Source organism: Sarcophilus harrisii, chromosome 1 (genome assembly GCF_902635505.1).
Source record: "Sarcophilus harrisii chromosome 1, mSarHar1.11, whole genome shotgun sequence".
NCBI lineage: Eukaryota > Metazoa > Chordata > Mammalia > Dasyuromorphia > Dasyuridae > Sarcophilus > Sarcophilus harrisii.
Window position 1 is genome coordinate 700,199,598 of NC_045426.1, and position 16,133 is coordinate 700,215,730.

General features: G+C 46.1%; 1 protein-coding gene across 4 annotated transcripts in view; it reads right to left on the minus strand.

The window, feature by feature from the left end:
* The window catches only part of SSH1 (slingshot protein phosphatase 1), an 80,587-nt gene that overhangs the window by 16,982 nt on the left and 47,472 nt on the right, over window positions 1–16,133 (minus strand). For all 4 annotated transcript variants that reach the window (XM_031948752.1, XM_031948753.1, XM_031948754.1 and 1 more), the window contains 5 exons: window positions 13,383–13,504; window positions 8,270–8,338; window positions 7,171–7,236; window positions 4,204–4,398; window positions 3,235–3,328 (listed from right to left, as the gene is read on the minus strand). In XM_031948752.1, the coding sequence (XP_031804612.1) occupies window positions 3,235–3,328; window positions 4,204–4,398; window positions 7,171–7,236; window positions 8,270–8,338; window positions 13,383–13,504 (546 nt within the window). The remainder of the gene's footprint in view (window positions 1–3,234; window positions 3,329–4,203; window positions 4,399–7,170; window positions 7,237–8,269; window positions 8,339–13,382; window positions 13,505–16,133) is intronic.

Sequence of the window (16,133 nt, forward strand, 5' to 3'; positions counted from 1 at the left end):
CTCCCAGGTCCAGGTCATGTTACTAGGAAAAGCAATAGAAAGCGTATGTACAGGTCAGTGAGGTTAAGAACATAGTCAAAATTAGCAGTGTTACAGTGGTGGTAACCTAGCAAGACATGAGTTTAAAATTTTTATTTATTTTATTATTAGCTTTTTAAAAATTTATTTATTTATTATATATTTTTATTATTTATTCGCTATTATAATAGCTAATGAGTAAAAATGTGAATTTGTGATAGGATTGTGTTATCATGACAGGTTCAGACCTAACATTTCAAATTTCTGAGGAAATGAAAATTTTTCAAAGGCAACACAGAGTTATGAAATGGTCAAAGATATGAAGAGAAAATTTACAAAAGAGTACACAATACCGAAAATAAACATTTGACCAAGGAAGTGATTACTATCATTAGCAGTTGGAGAAATACAAATGAAAGTATCATTTTGCACTAATTAGATTCCCAAGAAGAAGTAGAAGTGACCAAACTTGCTGCTGGAGGAAAGGGATGTTATGGGAGAGTGGGTAAACTCATACATTGTTGGTGGAATTGCAGATTAGGATTCTTTTCCAAAGATGAGCTGAACAGAGTATAACAATAGTCAGAAAAATAATAATAACCTTGACCCCAATAATCTTTGTTACTAGGAACATAACCTGAGTATGTGATGGTAGAAAAAAGGTGATCTGCTATACATAGACACAAATACATACTAATATACACTATCTTAGTGTTCTGCATATTGATTATAATAATGAGATATCTATTATTTCAAAAGTGGATAAAGAGGGAGGGATTAAGAAGCTATTGTGGACATTTTGCGTGTGGGAATTAATTTTTAGTTATAAACAGCTAAGTCCTTCTGATTCCATGCCTGGTGCTTTATCTGCTGCACCACCCAGCTACTTTGGCATACAGTAAGTGCTTAATAATAGGTGGCAGAGTACTGGATTTAAAGTCAGGAGTGCCTGAGTTATAAACCTCCCTCAAACACTAACTCTGTGACTTTGGGCAAGTCATTTACCTCTGTTTGTCTTAGTTTCCTTCTCTGTAAAACAGGGAGAGAGAAAGACAGAGACACAGAGGCAGGGGGTGGGGGAGAGAGAGAGAGAGAGAGAGAAGACAGAGAGAAAAAAGAGAGGCAGAGACAGAGAGAGACAGAGAGAGAAACAGAGAGAGAGAGAGAGAGAAAGAGAGAAAAGAGGCAGAGACAGAGAGAAAAAAGAGAGGCAGAGACAGAGAGTGAAAAAAGAGAGGCAGAGGCAGAGATAGAGAGAGACAAGAGAGTAGAGGGATATGTATGCGTGTATATATGACTATGTATGTGTATATATGCATTGTGTCCATATGCACATGCACACACACACAGGCCCCAATATTAATTAAGCCATGAGAACTGGTAGAAGGCGCAGATTGTGGCCCTTTAGGCCATCTTGCCTGATCCGTTTCACGGACGGCCTCAAACGTACTGATGACAAGGGCTCAGTTTCTCCCTCTGTAAAATACGGGTATTTCCACCAGCTTGATGAGCCAAAGCATGTTGTCCCAGCCTGCTTTAAGTCTTCAAATGTATTCTTGAGGCCACAGAAGATTATCCACAGGGATCAAAGGCATGGAATATACTCAAAGTCAAGAGGAGATAGGAAAACCGTGGAGGAAATTAGGCCCATTTTCACACAGGAAAGGTTTGGGAAGCTTGTTATTTTTGGAGTCCTGGGTGATATTTTTTTTATTTTCGGGGGAAAATAAGACCAGAAGCAAATTTTTCTCAAGGCTTTTTCGTCAAATTAACTCAGTAAGTCCTCCCCCTTCTTTCTTTTTTAAAAGCTTGGTAATTTCGTGACATTCTGGTCCCAGGCCTTTTTCCAGGGCAGGATTTCAGAGCCGGGGGCGGCCCAGAAGCAGCTCTGTCCACAGCAAATCCTCCAAAGAATTCTCATGACAACATCTTTGACAAGCGTCACTCAGGTTTTGTTTGAGGACTTCAGGGGATGAGGGGCTCACTACCATCCTTCTGGCCGGCTCTAATTCTAAGGTAGTTTTGCCTTATTACAGCTTAAATCGACTTCTTTGCAGCCACCACCTGGGAACACATTAAGTTTGTTTGGGGCAGACAGGGAAGTGAGATGGCGCAGTGGTTAGAGCGCCAGGCCTGGAGTCAGGAAGATTTCCAGGTTCAAATATGGCCTCAGCCACTTACTAGCTGTATGATTCTGGGCAAGTCACTTAACCCTGTTTTCCTCATTTGTAAAATGGACCAGGGAAGAAAATGACAATTCCCTAAGAAATAGAGTCACAAGAAAAAAAGGGGCAGTTGGGTGGTGCAGTGGATAGAGCACCAGCCCTGAAGTCAGGAGGACTTGAGTTCAAATCTGACCTCAGATACTTAATATTTCCTGGCTGTGTGACCCTGGGCAAGTCACTTAACCCCAATTGCCTCAGCCAAAAAAATATATATATATATATATATATATATATATATATATATATATATGTATAAATATACATATATGGAAATTCTATTGGACTGCAAGCTCAACAAACCTCTCTGTGCCTCAGTTTACCCAACTGGATTAGATGAGGGGTCCTTAAGGCTTCGGATCATAAATCACTCCGGCATCTTGGTGAAACCTGATCAGTTTTATGTTTTTAAATACATAAAATACAATCCACAGGGTTGTCAAGGAAACCAATTATCCAAATATTTTAAAAACAATTTCACAGATCCCAAGCTTTAGGCTCGAATAAGCTTAAATTGCACGGAGACTTTTGGGACGCCCCATCCTGTATATGCAGTAGCCAGAAACGCCCTTTGCTGCTTTGTGTTCCCCTGGCCTGGCACTCAAGAAACGCTTGTGGAGAAACTAAAACCAAAAAGAGGTGAACTGAGGCTCGAGATCAGGAGAAGCTTCCCCCCAGTCCGAGTCGTCCAAAAGGGGAACGGGCCGCTGGCTGGGAAGGAGGGGCTGGACACCCAGAAGAATGACCACATTCTAGAGGGGCAAGTCCTTTAGGGACGGATTGGATGATCTCTGGGGTCCTCCCTACCTCTGGGATTCTGGGTCATGAACTACAAACCTAGCTCTTCTATTTATTAGTGCTGTGATGCCAGGCTAGTCAGATCCTCTCTGCGCCTCAGTTTGTCCATCTGTAAAATGGGAAGATTACTTCCTGATGACAGCGCTTTTATGAATCTGAAAGAGATCCGCAAGCCGTGGGACGCCCATTCTCTTACTTCTTTGGAGGTCACGTTTTCCAAGTCCTGACTCATCATGATGCTTCGGAGCTTGGCTTTGATGAGGCGCTCTGTTCTTTCCCCTTCCGTGGGCCTGGGGAAGAAAGAATATTGAGGAAATCGTGAGAAATCTTAGGGGGGTCGAATGCGGAAGCCGATAGCTGACGAACACCGGGGGGTCAGTTTGTGACCCGCCCAGGTCAGAGGCGCCAGGATTTCTTAACAGGAAGGGAGTGGGGCAAAGGTCAGAACTCAGACTGCGTCTCTGGAAAGTCCCTCAAAGATGTTGGGAAAAAGAGAGGGGCCCTGGATGAGGAACAAAAAAAGGGAGAAACCTGGGGTCCCAGTCAAAGATGGCCACCAGTCGCGGGTGAGGTCAGGGATGGAATTGGAGAAGAAAAGAGATTCTTCTGGAAAAGCAGGTGGGAGCAGCTGAAAGAGCCAAGGCTGAGGGGTCAGAAGTCAGGGGTGAGAGGGTGAGGAGCTGGGGAAGCTCCTGCCTAGGGGTCAGGAGACTTGGATCCTGGACTATTGACATCTGAGTGACTCTGGATCAATCATTGTCTCCTTAATTCTTCCCTGTTTATTAGTAGCCTCTGAAGTGAGAGAATAGGGCTAGGTGACCTCTAAAAACTAAAAAACTAACCCTGACATCCCCTGTTCTAAGCCCCCTTCCCAGCCCTGACATCCCCTGTTCTAAGGTCTCTTCTAGTACTGACATCCCCTGTTCTAAGCCCCCTCCCAGCTCTGACATCCCCTGTTCTAAGCCCCCTCCCAGCTCTGACATCCCCTGTTCTAAGCCCCTTCCCAGCCCTGACATCCCCTGTTCTAAGCCCCCTCCCAGCTCTGACACCCCCTGTTCTAAGGCCCCTCCAAGGGGATAATATATAGACATATAGATTTTTATAGATTTAGTATATTCTAAGGTCTGGCCTTCCCAGTACCCAGCGCGGAGCCCGTGGCACCTACTTGTCTACAAAGAGGGCCGGGGAGTCCGGCCTGGTGGACTCCAGGTCCTGCATGGCGTTCCACTCATTGATGCAGCTCTGGTCGGAGCCGATGCAGCTCTCGTAGTAGGTGGCCCACACCAGGGCCATGCCTCCGGGGAAGTAGTTGTACCTGCGGGCCACCTCACAGGCCTTGTGCAGGATCTGGAGGGCCGACCTGCGGGGGAGAGAAGGGGGACCTCTGGCAGCGGGCAGGGGCTTCTGGGAGCTCCGGGGTTACCGGAGCAGGAAAGGTGGGTGAGGGAGGGAGATCTGGCTTCTTTCAGCTTGATTCAGCTCAGGGCAGCTAGTTGGCGCTATAGTGGATACAGCACCAGCTCTCGAGTCAGGAGGACCTGAGTTCAAGTTCTACCTCAGACACTTAACCCTTCCTAGCTGTGTGACCTTGGCCAAGTCACTTAACCCCAATTGCCTCATTAAAAATATTTTTAAATTCAGCTCAAAAAGAACCATGTTCTTAATAATAAAATATAATATAAAAATTATAAAATAAAAGCAGTGTTTTGTGCTGGGCTGGGGGATACCAAGATAAACATGATACTGTCCCCCCCTTCATGGAGCTTTTGTTGTTATTGTTTTTCAGTCTTGTCTAACTCTCTTTAGCCAGGATTCTGCAGGCAAAGTTACTGGAGGGATTTGTCATGTCCTTCTCCAGCTCATTCTACAGATAGGAAAACTGAGGCAAATAGGGCAAAGTGACTTGCCCAGGGTCACATTGGGCTGATCAAGTGTCTGAGGCTAGATTTGAACTCAGGGAGAGGAGTCTTCCTGAGCCCAGACCCAGCGCTCTATCCACAGGATGCACCTGGGTTCACAAAGCTCACCTTCGTCTATGTGCCGACCAATGGACACAAAGAACGCAAACATGAGACAGTCCCTGGGACTCAGGGAGTCCATCACACTCTGCTGTGTCCCCGGCACCGCACGGGGCAGTGGAGAAGCAAAGATTGATATTAGCCCTCTGTGGGCGAGGATTTGGGGGCTGCTGGGGGCAAGACGGGCGGGGGTTATTCCTGTCACAGCGGGCAGTCCCTCTGTGTGCGCACCCGTGGAGGTGAGTCTCAAGCCCCCGATGGATCACTCAGCCTCCAAGCAGACCAGGCCAAAGGAGAGGCAGGGTGGCGTAATGGGAGCCGCTCAGGAGAACCAGCCTGATATCAGCTGCCCCCTGTGCCTTGGATGCCTCGAAATCCTCTGCCTTCCCTCAGCAGCCTGGTCTCAGACCATATCACCTCCTGGCATCCCTGACCCTCCTGCCACCCAACCCTTTCCATGACTTCTTTGTATCTTCGATGTTTAGAACAATGCCTGACATACAGTAAGTGCTTAATAAATGCCTGCTGGCTGACCAACTCCAGAGAACAGTGATCGTATCCCATGCTGCCATTCCTGGACAAGACTCGTCAACCCATTGTGCTCCATTTGCCTCCCTTCCCTTCCCTCAGCCATCGCTCCCATTTACGGGTGGGCTTCTCCCATCGGAACGTGAGCCCCCGGGGGCCAGGGCTGCCTTTTGTTTGCTGGGTTGTGTCTGGCCAATGCTGAGCGCTTGATAAGCGCTTTTTTTCCATTTCAATCCATGCATTCGTTCATCACAGCTTAGCTGTGGGAGTCCTGAGCCTGAGTTTGCTGATCTATCAAATGGGAATAATATTTCTGCCTCACAGGGCTGTGGACAGGAAGCTTTCAGTACCAGGGAAATACCAAGCTGTGAAAGAGATGGGACCGCCCCAATGCATTCTGGGACACGGGGTCAGGGACCCCGGAACCAAAGCACCGGGGTCTGAGCTGGGACGCGCCTGCTATTTACTACATGGATGATCTCAGGCAAATGACTGAGGTCTCTGGGCCTCTGTAAAACAAGGAACCCACCATTAGCATGAATGCATCAGCCCAACAGGGTCGTCATGATGGCTTCCTTCCCTACGAAAGCCGCTTCCACTCTCAGACCAATGAGAGCAAGTCTTGAAGGGGGGGAAAGTGGGGCCAGAGCAGGGAAGGCTCCAGGGGTGGGGAGGCTGAACGTCTCTCTTACACATGCAGGGAGCCTCAGCATTTGGAATTCCCTAAGTGGGCAAGGTAAGGACACGAGCGTGAGATACGGTGGTAGGGACAGAAATGGGACGGAACTCCCGGTCACAGCCCTACGATGCACTGTGCGCAAACCCGGGCCTGTGAGCACGCTGAAGGGGGACTCAAGTATCCGAGTGACTATACACTCTCATTTTCCCCGAGGACTCATTTTAATTGAATTATAGATGGATAAATGAAAAGGACCTTCGAAAGGTCCATCTAAACCATCTTAGACAGATGAAGAAACTGAGGCCAACAATGTGGAGAGACTTATACAGGGTCATACAGCGAGTAAGTGCCTGAGGTAGGATTGGAACACAGGACTTCTTGACTCTAAGGACATAGACCTATTTTCTGATCTGGGCCATCTTCTCTTTATGTAAAAATGAAGGCACTGGACCAGACAGAACTTAAACATTCATTCCTTGAAATGTCATTTAGCAAGCACCTTCCCAATCCTGACATCTCTTGTTCTTAGGCCCCTCCCAGCCCCAACATCCCTTGTTCTTAGGCCCTCCCAGTCCCAACATTCTCTGTTTTAAGGCTCCTCCCACTTTTGACATCCCCTGTTGTAAGGCCCCTCCAAGCTCTCACATCCCCTGTTCTAAGGCCCCTCCCACGCTGACATTCTATGTCCGAAGGCTCTTCCCAGCTCACTTCTTGGGGGATGCCCAAGGGTAACTGGAAAGGAAAGCCTCTGACAGGCTCTTTGACCACGTTCTAGCTTGCTGGACTGACACCCTAGCCATCGATGTCCACCCAGGAGAGCTAGACCGGCCTTTGAGGCAGTAATAGAAAATGATGCTTCTTCCCCAGTTTCTGCCCTTAGCCCGTGAGAAAGCCCACTGCCACTTACCACATGGCCTGGACAGACACCGGCTTGAAGACGTGCATCCTTCCCGCTGTGCTCACACTGAACCCACTGAGAAAAATCAAGGAAAAGAAATTCGCTGCACAGGAGGAATAATATTCTCTAAATCAGGGCTTCGGAAACTTTTCCCACTTGTGACCCCTTTTCAGCCAAGAAATTTTTAAGTGATCCTGGATATAAAGATTTCTAAAACAGGATAGAAATCAAACACTGATGATGTCATAATTTCCCGACTCCCACATTCAGTTATGAGACTCAGTATGGGGTTGTGAACCACAATTTAAGAAGCCAGGGTCTAGAGAACATGTCCATTCCAATTCTGACATCCCCTGTTCTAAGCTCCCTCCCAGCTCTGACATCCCTTGTTCTAAGCTCCCTCCCAGCTCTGACATCCCTTGTTCTAAGCTCCCTCCCTGCCCCGACATCCCCTGTTCTAAGGCCCCTCCCAGCTCTGACATCCCCTGTTCTAAGCCCCCTCCCAGCTCTGACATCCCCTGTTCTAAGGCCCCTCCCAGCTCTGACATCCCCTGTTCTAAGCTCCCTCCCAGCTCTGACATCCCCTGTTCTAAGCTCCCCAGCTCTGCATCCCTGTTCAGCCCCTCCAGCTCTGACATCCCCTGTTCTAAGCTCCCTCCCAGCTCTGACATCCCCTGTTCTAAGCCCCCTCCCAGCTCTGACATCCCCTGTTCTAAGCTCCCTCCCAGCTCTGACATCCCCTGTTCTAAGCTCCCTCCCAGCTCTGACATCCCCTGTTCTAAGCTCCCTCCCAGCTCTGACATCCCCTGTTCTAAGCTCCCTCCCAGCTCTGACATCCCCTGTTCTAAGCTCCCTCCCAGCTCTGACATCCCCTGTTCTAAGGTCCCTCCCAGCTCTGACATCCCCTGTTCAGCTCCCTCCCAGCTCTGACATCCCTTGTTCTAAGCTCCCTCCCAGCTCTGACATCCCCTGTCCTAAGGCCCCTCCCAGCTCTGACATCCCCTGTTCTAAGCTCCCTCCCAGCTCTGACATCCCCTGTTCTAAGCTCCCTCCCAGCTCTGACATCCTCTGTTCTAAGCTCCTCAAAGGAGCATTTTCACCCACTCACCCATCACCATCAAGATGTATCTTGGTATCACTCCACAGACGAAGGACCATCCCTATGGTGCAGCTTGTGCTGTTGGGAAGAAAAGGCAGACAAGAGATTACAGTGGGATCATATCCTGATGCCACAATGATCCCTAGTTTCCTTTTCTCTTTCCTTCCCCCTTTTCCTCCTCCCCAGGATTTTGCATTCGATGACCACCTCCCTCAAACCGCCCTCCCCCCCTTTTTTACACCTTTCCCCTAATACTTCTGTTTCCCTTCTATCAGTCCTTCCCTTTGATCCCTAGATTCCCATTCCTGAGGAGGATGTGACCAACCTTTGGCTCTCCCGGGCTCACACCCTTAACTCTTTGCTCTCGGTCACCCCAACCTACCAACAAGCTGCCGAGTCAGGCTGTTTCTGTCCTGACGACGTCTCTTATACGCGTCCCTTTCTCTCTCACAGAGAAACACCGAGTGAATCCTAATGGGAACCGCCATCTAATTGGTCTTGAGACTCTGCCCCCCGGAGGGATCCTCCGGAGTTGCCAAAGTGATTTTCCAAAAGACTCGTCTTGTGATCACTTGATAAACATAACGGTTCCCTATTACCTCTAGGATCAAATATACACTTTTCTATTGGGGCTTTAAGACAACCTGGCTGCAATTTATATTTCCTGGCTTATTAAAAAGCTCCCCTCTACAATTCAAAAGTCGCTAGGTGGCACCATAGTGGATAAAGCACCAGGCTTAGAATCAAGAAGATTTGTTTTTCCTGAATTCAAATCTGGCTTCAGATATTAGCTGTGTGACCCTGAGCAGGTCATTTCACCCTGTTTGCCTCAGTTTCCTCAAAAATGAGCTGGAGAAGGAAATGACAAACCCCTCCTGTATCTCTGCCAAAAACTCAGTCAGACAGGACTGAAAAATATTGAACACAATCTCTCTACATAATTATATAACATAATTATATTATACAATTATTATAATATATATATCATATAATATATTTTCACATATAATATAATGACAGTCCAGGAGAACTACCTCTCTGGAAGCTCTTTACACACAATAGCTCATCTATTTCTGGGTTGTGGCCCAGGCAGTGCCCCCCTTCCCAGAATGCACTTTCTCTTCCTCTTCTCTTCCTCCGATCCTCAGTTTTCTTCAAAGCTTAGCTCTGACTTTACCTTCCACATAAGAACTTTCTTAATTGGCCACAGCTACGAGTCCAGCCAAGCTAAAAATCCCACCTGGTGTGTTTTTTTCCCCATGATATTATGTATATGTTTGTATGTGTGAAGGTTGACTCCTTGAGAAAATGTAAGCACCCTGAGGGGAGGAACTACTTCACTTTTGTTTTTGTTTTTCTGGCAACCAACGTGGTACCTGGTATACAGGAAGAGTTTAATAAATGCTTGTTTGATTAGAAAAAAATGAGTTACATCCAGACTCAGACACTTAGTATCTGTGTGATCCTGGACAAATCAATTTATCCTGAGATTAATGTCATTTCATTTTTAAGATCCTAAATTTGAAGATAGAAAGGTCCTCAGGGGCCAGGTTCAACCCCTTCATTTTATAGAGTTCAGGAGAGATAAATAACATATAATCCAATAGGGAAAAGTCAGAGACATGATTTGAATCCAAGACAGTTCTTGGGTTCTGGCTCTAAGGCCCCTCCCAGCCCTGACACCCCCCTCTTCTAAGACCCCTCCCAGGTGTCACATCCCCTGTTCCCAGGCTCCTTAGCGTTATAATGGCACAGAGGCTACAGCCATGGAGGGGAGTCAGAAAGGCCTGAATTCAAATCGAACCTCAGACACATACTAGCTCTGTGACCTTCGGTCATTTAACCTGTTTGCCTCAGTTTCCTCAACTATAAAATGGGGATTACAATAGTACCTACTTCCCAGGGTGGTTGTTTATTTGTAAAAACTGCTTAGCACAGTGCCTGGTACACAGTAGGTGCCACGTCGATGCTTATTTCTTTCCCTTCCCTCCCAGCTGGGAGACTGAATCAGGATGACTGTTCTGTGAGCCACACTTGTCCCCCTGAAACCCTGGGCAGAGCAGCTCAGGGCTCTGGGCTCCAGTTGCAGGAGCTGTTCTATGCCACAGGGCCCAGCAGCCCGGACAGGGCCCCTTGGCGCACAGCCTGAGCCCTGATGAGGAGGCTGGTGCCCTATTGGGTCTCTCCTCCCCCTCAGGGAGGCACTGGCCTGGGGACATGGTCCCCTGGGGCTGCCTGAGTGGCTTTCTGTTGCTATTTTCTTGTTCATCAAGCCTTCTTGGTGATGATGGAAACTCTTTGGGCATGGAAAAACAAGCCTGGGAGGGCTCTGTGCCGTGGCGGGGAGTGGCGCCGACCTCCCGGGGGCACCTTTTAATGGACTCCCTAGAGAATTGTCTTACAGGAACGCAGAGAAGGTGCCCCCGGGTCAAGAGAGACCGAAATCTGGCTCTCAGGCTCCCGGACTCCCGGCTGGGATGGGATTTCAGCCTCGACACTGCTGAGGACCAGGGACCAACGAAGGCCTCGCATTAGGAGCCGAGCCATGGCGGGCTTAGGACAGGGCCCCGCCACAGTCGCCCAGGGGCTGAGCTGGGTTCCAATCCAGCGGGCCCAGAAGGCAGAGCAGCTCTCCAGCAGCTCTCTTCTGAACAGCATCCCCCGGCACTGGAGTCAAGATGGGGCAGCTGGAGCTCAGAGCCCAAACTCCTCATTTACAAAGGAGCAACTGAGGCTGGAGAGAGGCTGATGGGCCTGCCCCGTCCAAGTCCAGTCATCTTCACGGGCAGACTCATAGCATCTTACACCCATGGGACCCTCACAACAGCCCCGTGGGGACATTATTATTATTGATCCCATTTTACAGATGACAAAACTGAGAAGGGATATGTCTAGGTTAGATAGTCAGCAAGTGGCAGGTGAAATATGAACTCGGGTCTCGTTATTTCAACTTCAGGTGGCCCCACAGCAAGGTGAGAGAAAGCCTTAGAATCTAGGCTACCCAATGGAACTGGGCACGGAGGGGAGAGGAATAGGAGGTCTGGAGTGAGAAGGGACCTGGGCAGGGGTTATTAAATCCAATTCTTATTTTAAAGTTGATTAAACTGAGGCACCATGACTTATTCAAAGCAAAGGCAGCTTTCAAATCCAGGCCTTCTGACTCCATCGCAGTTTTAAAAGAAATATTTAAAGGATTAGCTAAAAGGCAGCTTGGGGGTGCCATAGTGAACAGAGCACTGGGCCTGGAATCATAAATATTCATCTTTCTAAGTTCAAATCCAGCCTCAGATACTTTAATAGCTGTGTGATCCTGGACAAGTCACTTTGTCTGCCTCAGTTTTCTCATCTGTAAAATGAGCCGGAGAAGAAAATGGCAAACCACTGTAGTATCTCTGCCAAGAAAACCCAATGGACCTTCCACTTGGTCATGGAGAACCGGGCAGGTAAGTAGCGTAATGATAAAGTGTTGGGCCCGGATGCAGGAAAACTCATCCAGTCTCAGACACTAATTGTCGTGGGATCCTAGACGATCACTTTACCCTGTTTGCCTCAGTTTCCTCATCTGTAAAATGAGCCGGAGAAAAAAATGGCAAACTGCTCTCCTGTCTCTGGCAAGAAAATCCCCCAATGGGGTCACCAAGAGTCAAACACGACTGGAAATGACTGAATAACAACAAAATGTGAGAGGGATTAGCTACGTCCTGCCAGGCAGGAGGAAAAAAGGAACAATGGGTGGAAGTTGTGAGATAGATTTAGGCGTGATGTAAGGGAAAATTTGCCACCATCCCAAAGGGTCTCCACCGGCTGCCCACGTGATATCGCTCAAACACGCATCTGATTATGTCTCTGCCCTGCTCGCTCAACTCCAGAGCTACTCAGTACTGGAGACTTCCACCTGGCTCCGACTTACTTTTCACCCTCTAGAGCTAATAATGGTAACAACAATAATAGCAATAGCTAACACTGACATAGAGCAGCTAGGGAGCACCATAGTGCACGCAGCCCTGGCTCGGAATCAGGAAGACTCATCTCCAGGAGTTCAAATCCAAGCTCAGATAATTATTGGGGGGCAAGTCATTTTATCCTGTTTGCCTCATATGTAAAATGAGCTTGAGAAGAAAACGGCGAACTACTCTGATATCTACCAAGAGAACCCTAAATAGGCTCATGAACTTAAAAATGACTGAATAACACTAATATTTAGAGAGCATTTACTACGTGTCAGGAATTGTGCTAAGCACTTTAGAGTTATTCTCTCTTTGGCCTGACAATAACCCATGGATGAAGGTACTCTTATGATTCCCATTTTACAGATGAGGAAACTGAGGCAAAAAGCCTAGTGTCTGACATTGGATCTGAATTCAGGTTTTCTTCAGCTTTTTCTGGGCACCCCCCAGCTGCCTCATTCACCATCATTCCACTTCACCTGTTCCATATATGGTCCAACCAACCTGACCTTCTTGCCCTCAGATCCCATATTTTCTCCCATGTCTGGATGTGCCCCATGCTAGAAATTAATGTCCTCCTTACTTCCAATGGGCTCAGTGTCAAAGCTCCCATCCCATATATGAGACCCTTTCGGATTGCTCCAAAATTGCACTGCATTTATTTTACTGGGACTCGATTTCCTCATATGTAAAAAATAAGAGGCTTGGATTGGATGCATAGAGCTCTAAAGCTCAGCTCTTCAAATATAGACTGGGTGGGGCCACTTCTTGGCAGGAAGGGGTGACCCAGGGGAGCCTCTTTTTCAGCTATAGTTCCTTTGGAATGGGAAGCTCAGTAAGCAGGCTCCCTTACATCCTTCATGCTCCCATGTCAGTTGACTTATCTACAAATTTTTTTGGTGGGTGTTCTGAACCCCTTGACTACTGTCTGATAAAGCCTCTAGACCCCTTCTCCGAATGATGTTTTAAATACATAATATATAATGCAAAGAATTATAAAAGGAAATCAATTCTATTGAAATGTGTGATCAAAATATTTTTAAAAATAAACCAAACTTTATGGAGTTTCTAGAAGCTATCCAGGGAGTCCTTGGCGGGCCAAGAATTCCCACTAAAAATACTCAGAATCTTGCTTTTAGCATTCCTCACTGGAATCCACCCCCCAGCAAGCATACCTCTCCTTGCTGGAAAAGTCCACTCCCAGAAGGACATTCTCTTCTGTGTCCTGTCGCCCGCTGCTGTACACCACCACCATGTACCTGACGCGGTCCGTCCACGCGCTTTCTAGGCGCACTGCCTGCAAAAAAGCAATGATGCGGTCACGTCTTTTGGAGGGGCTCAAGATAAGACGCAAACCAATCCAATAAGCATTTACTAAACCAGGAGTCGGAGATATAAGGATAAAAGGAAGAAAATCCCTGCTCTCTGGGAGTTCACATTTTATAACAGCATACAGTATTCAACTTAACTAAAACTTATTGAATGCTGACTGTATTAGGGGCTGCGGATACCAAGACATGACTAAAGCAATCCCTGCCTTTGAGAAACTTCAACCCTACAGGAAGTCATAAAATGAATAAGATGAGTAAGAAAACATGTGATTTGCTGGGAAAAGTCACTGCTTCTAATCAGGGTTTGAAACATGTTTTTTATATCTATTAATTATGTAATTCTGAGTAAGTCATTTAATGTTCCTACACTTCAGATTCCCTCATCTGCAAAATGAGAGATTTGCAGCATATGACCACTGAGGTCTGTCTAGTACTAAATTTCCCATCCTATAAGTATAGACACAATTATATGAGGAACAGGGAATCACTAACAAAGAGGCGGTGTCATTTTCTTTGGTAAAATTTTACACAGAATGAGAAAAATTCATTTATTGATCTATCCACCCATCTATCCATCCATCCATCCATTCATCCATCCATCCACCTATCTATCCATCCATCCATCTATCTATCCACCCACTCATCTATCTATCCACCTATCTATCCATCCATCCAACCACCCAATCATCCATCCATCCATCCATCCATCCACCTATCTATCCATCCATCCAACCATCCATTCATCCATCCATCCATCCATCCATCCACCTATCTATCCATCCATCCATCTATCCACCCACTCATCTATCTATCCACCTATCTATCCATCCATCCAACCACCCAATCATCCATCCATCCATCCATCCACCTATCTATCCATCCATCCATCCATCCTTCCATCCATCCATCCATCCATCCATCCATCCAACTATCCACTCCCTCACCATTATTAAGTTGTCCAGGATAAGCAAAGTTCCTTGCTAGGCCCTTGGAGAAAATGAAGAAATTTTGTTTTGTTTCTCTCCATTTTTCCTTTCACATATTTGTGAACTGGAAATTCATATGAGATTCAAGGAATGAATATTATAAATGAATATAATAATATATGAACAATAATATATATAAATGAATATAATAATAAAACAAATATGATCTCAACAAAGTAAACAGGGAGTATGGGGTCCTAGAATGCAGACTTGGCTCTGCTATTAACATTTTATCTAAACTTGGACAATTTACTTTTCCCCTTTTGGGACTCAGTTTTTCCACCCATAAAAGAAAAAGACTTGAATTAGAGCAATGTTTCCCAGTATAATTTGGATAGCGAACATTTTTATGTTTGAAGTATACTGACAGAAGTAGGGAAAGGGGAAAGGGAACAAACATTTATTGAGCGTGCATTTTGTGCCAGGCCTGTGCTAAGTATTTGACAAAAATTGTATCATTTGATTCTCACAAAAACCCTGGGAGGTAATTGCTATAATTACTATCCCCATTTTACAGATGACAGATGGCAGAGAAAAATTAAATGAATTGTTCAGGGTCATACAGTTAGTAAGTATTTGAGGTGGGATTTGAACTCAGATCTTTCTGACCCCAGGACTAATACTCTATCCAGCGATCTATCTAGCAGATCTCAAAAATCAGTGATCTTGGTCTTAAAAGTATGAAATAAAGGGGTTAAGGAGGATGGAGAACAAAAAAATACAAACCAATCCCATTTCATAACATTTTACTAAAGTGACTGTAACCTGATCCATTTAAGCAAATGACAAAAAATAAAAAATGGATAAAGAAAGTGACACATTATCACACAAAAGTTTAATGGAAGTAAATAAATGCCCTAATGGAAGCAAATAAAAAATCATAAAAAGCACCTTAGTCAGCCACCATTGGATCTTTTTGCCAAGGGGAGAAATGTCAACAATGCTGAATGGTACAGGTGCAATTTTAAATTTAGTATTTTAGTTAGAAAAATAAGGCTAAATTAAATTTCTTCACAAAGCAAAACACCTGGATTCCAAGGAAAACAAATTGGGAAACCCTAAAATCCAAAATTTTTAGGATTCCTTTTAATCCCCATATTCTTTGTTCTAAAGCCCTCCTAGTTTTTCCCCTGTTCTAAGGGCCCTTCCAGCTCTGACACCCCCTGTTCTAAGCCCCCTCCCAGCTCTGACATTCTCCATTCTAAGGCTCCTTCACTTTCTCAGATCCTGTGATCTCAGATCCAATTTCTTCATCATCCTTAGTGCCAAAATGTTCTTTTAGCTGTTCCTACTATGTCTTCATGTTAAAGAGCTCAGGTGGACATCATTAAGTGAAGTCCCCTTCCTTTTTTCTTGCCCCAAGCTCTCCTAGAGTTCTTTCAGAGTTACCTGGAAGGCCTGAAATAGAGTCAAGGATCACTTCCCCAGTTTTCCAAACCTCTTCTCCTTCTGGTTGGACGCCGATACCCCATTCCTCATCACTGTCAGAAGGACCTCAGAATTTTTGCTCATTCTAAAGCTTAGGCTCACTCTCCCACCCCAAAAGGGCAGGCCAGTCCCCTCCAGATGCCCTGCTCAACTGGGCAGAAACTCCAACACACACAAAGAA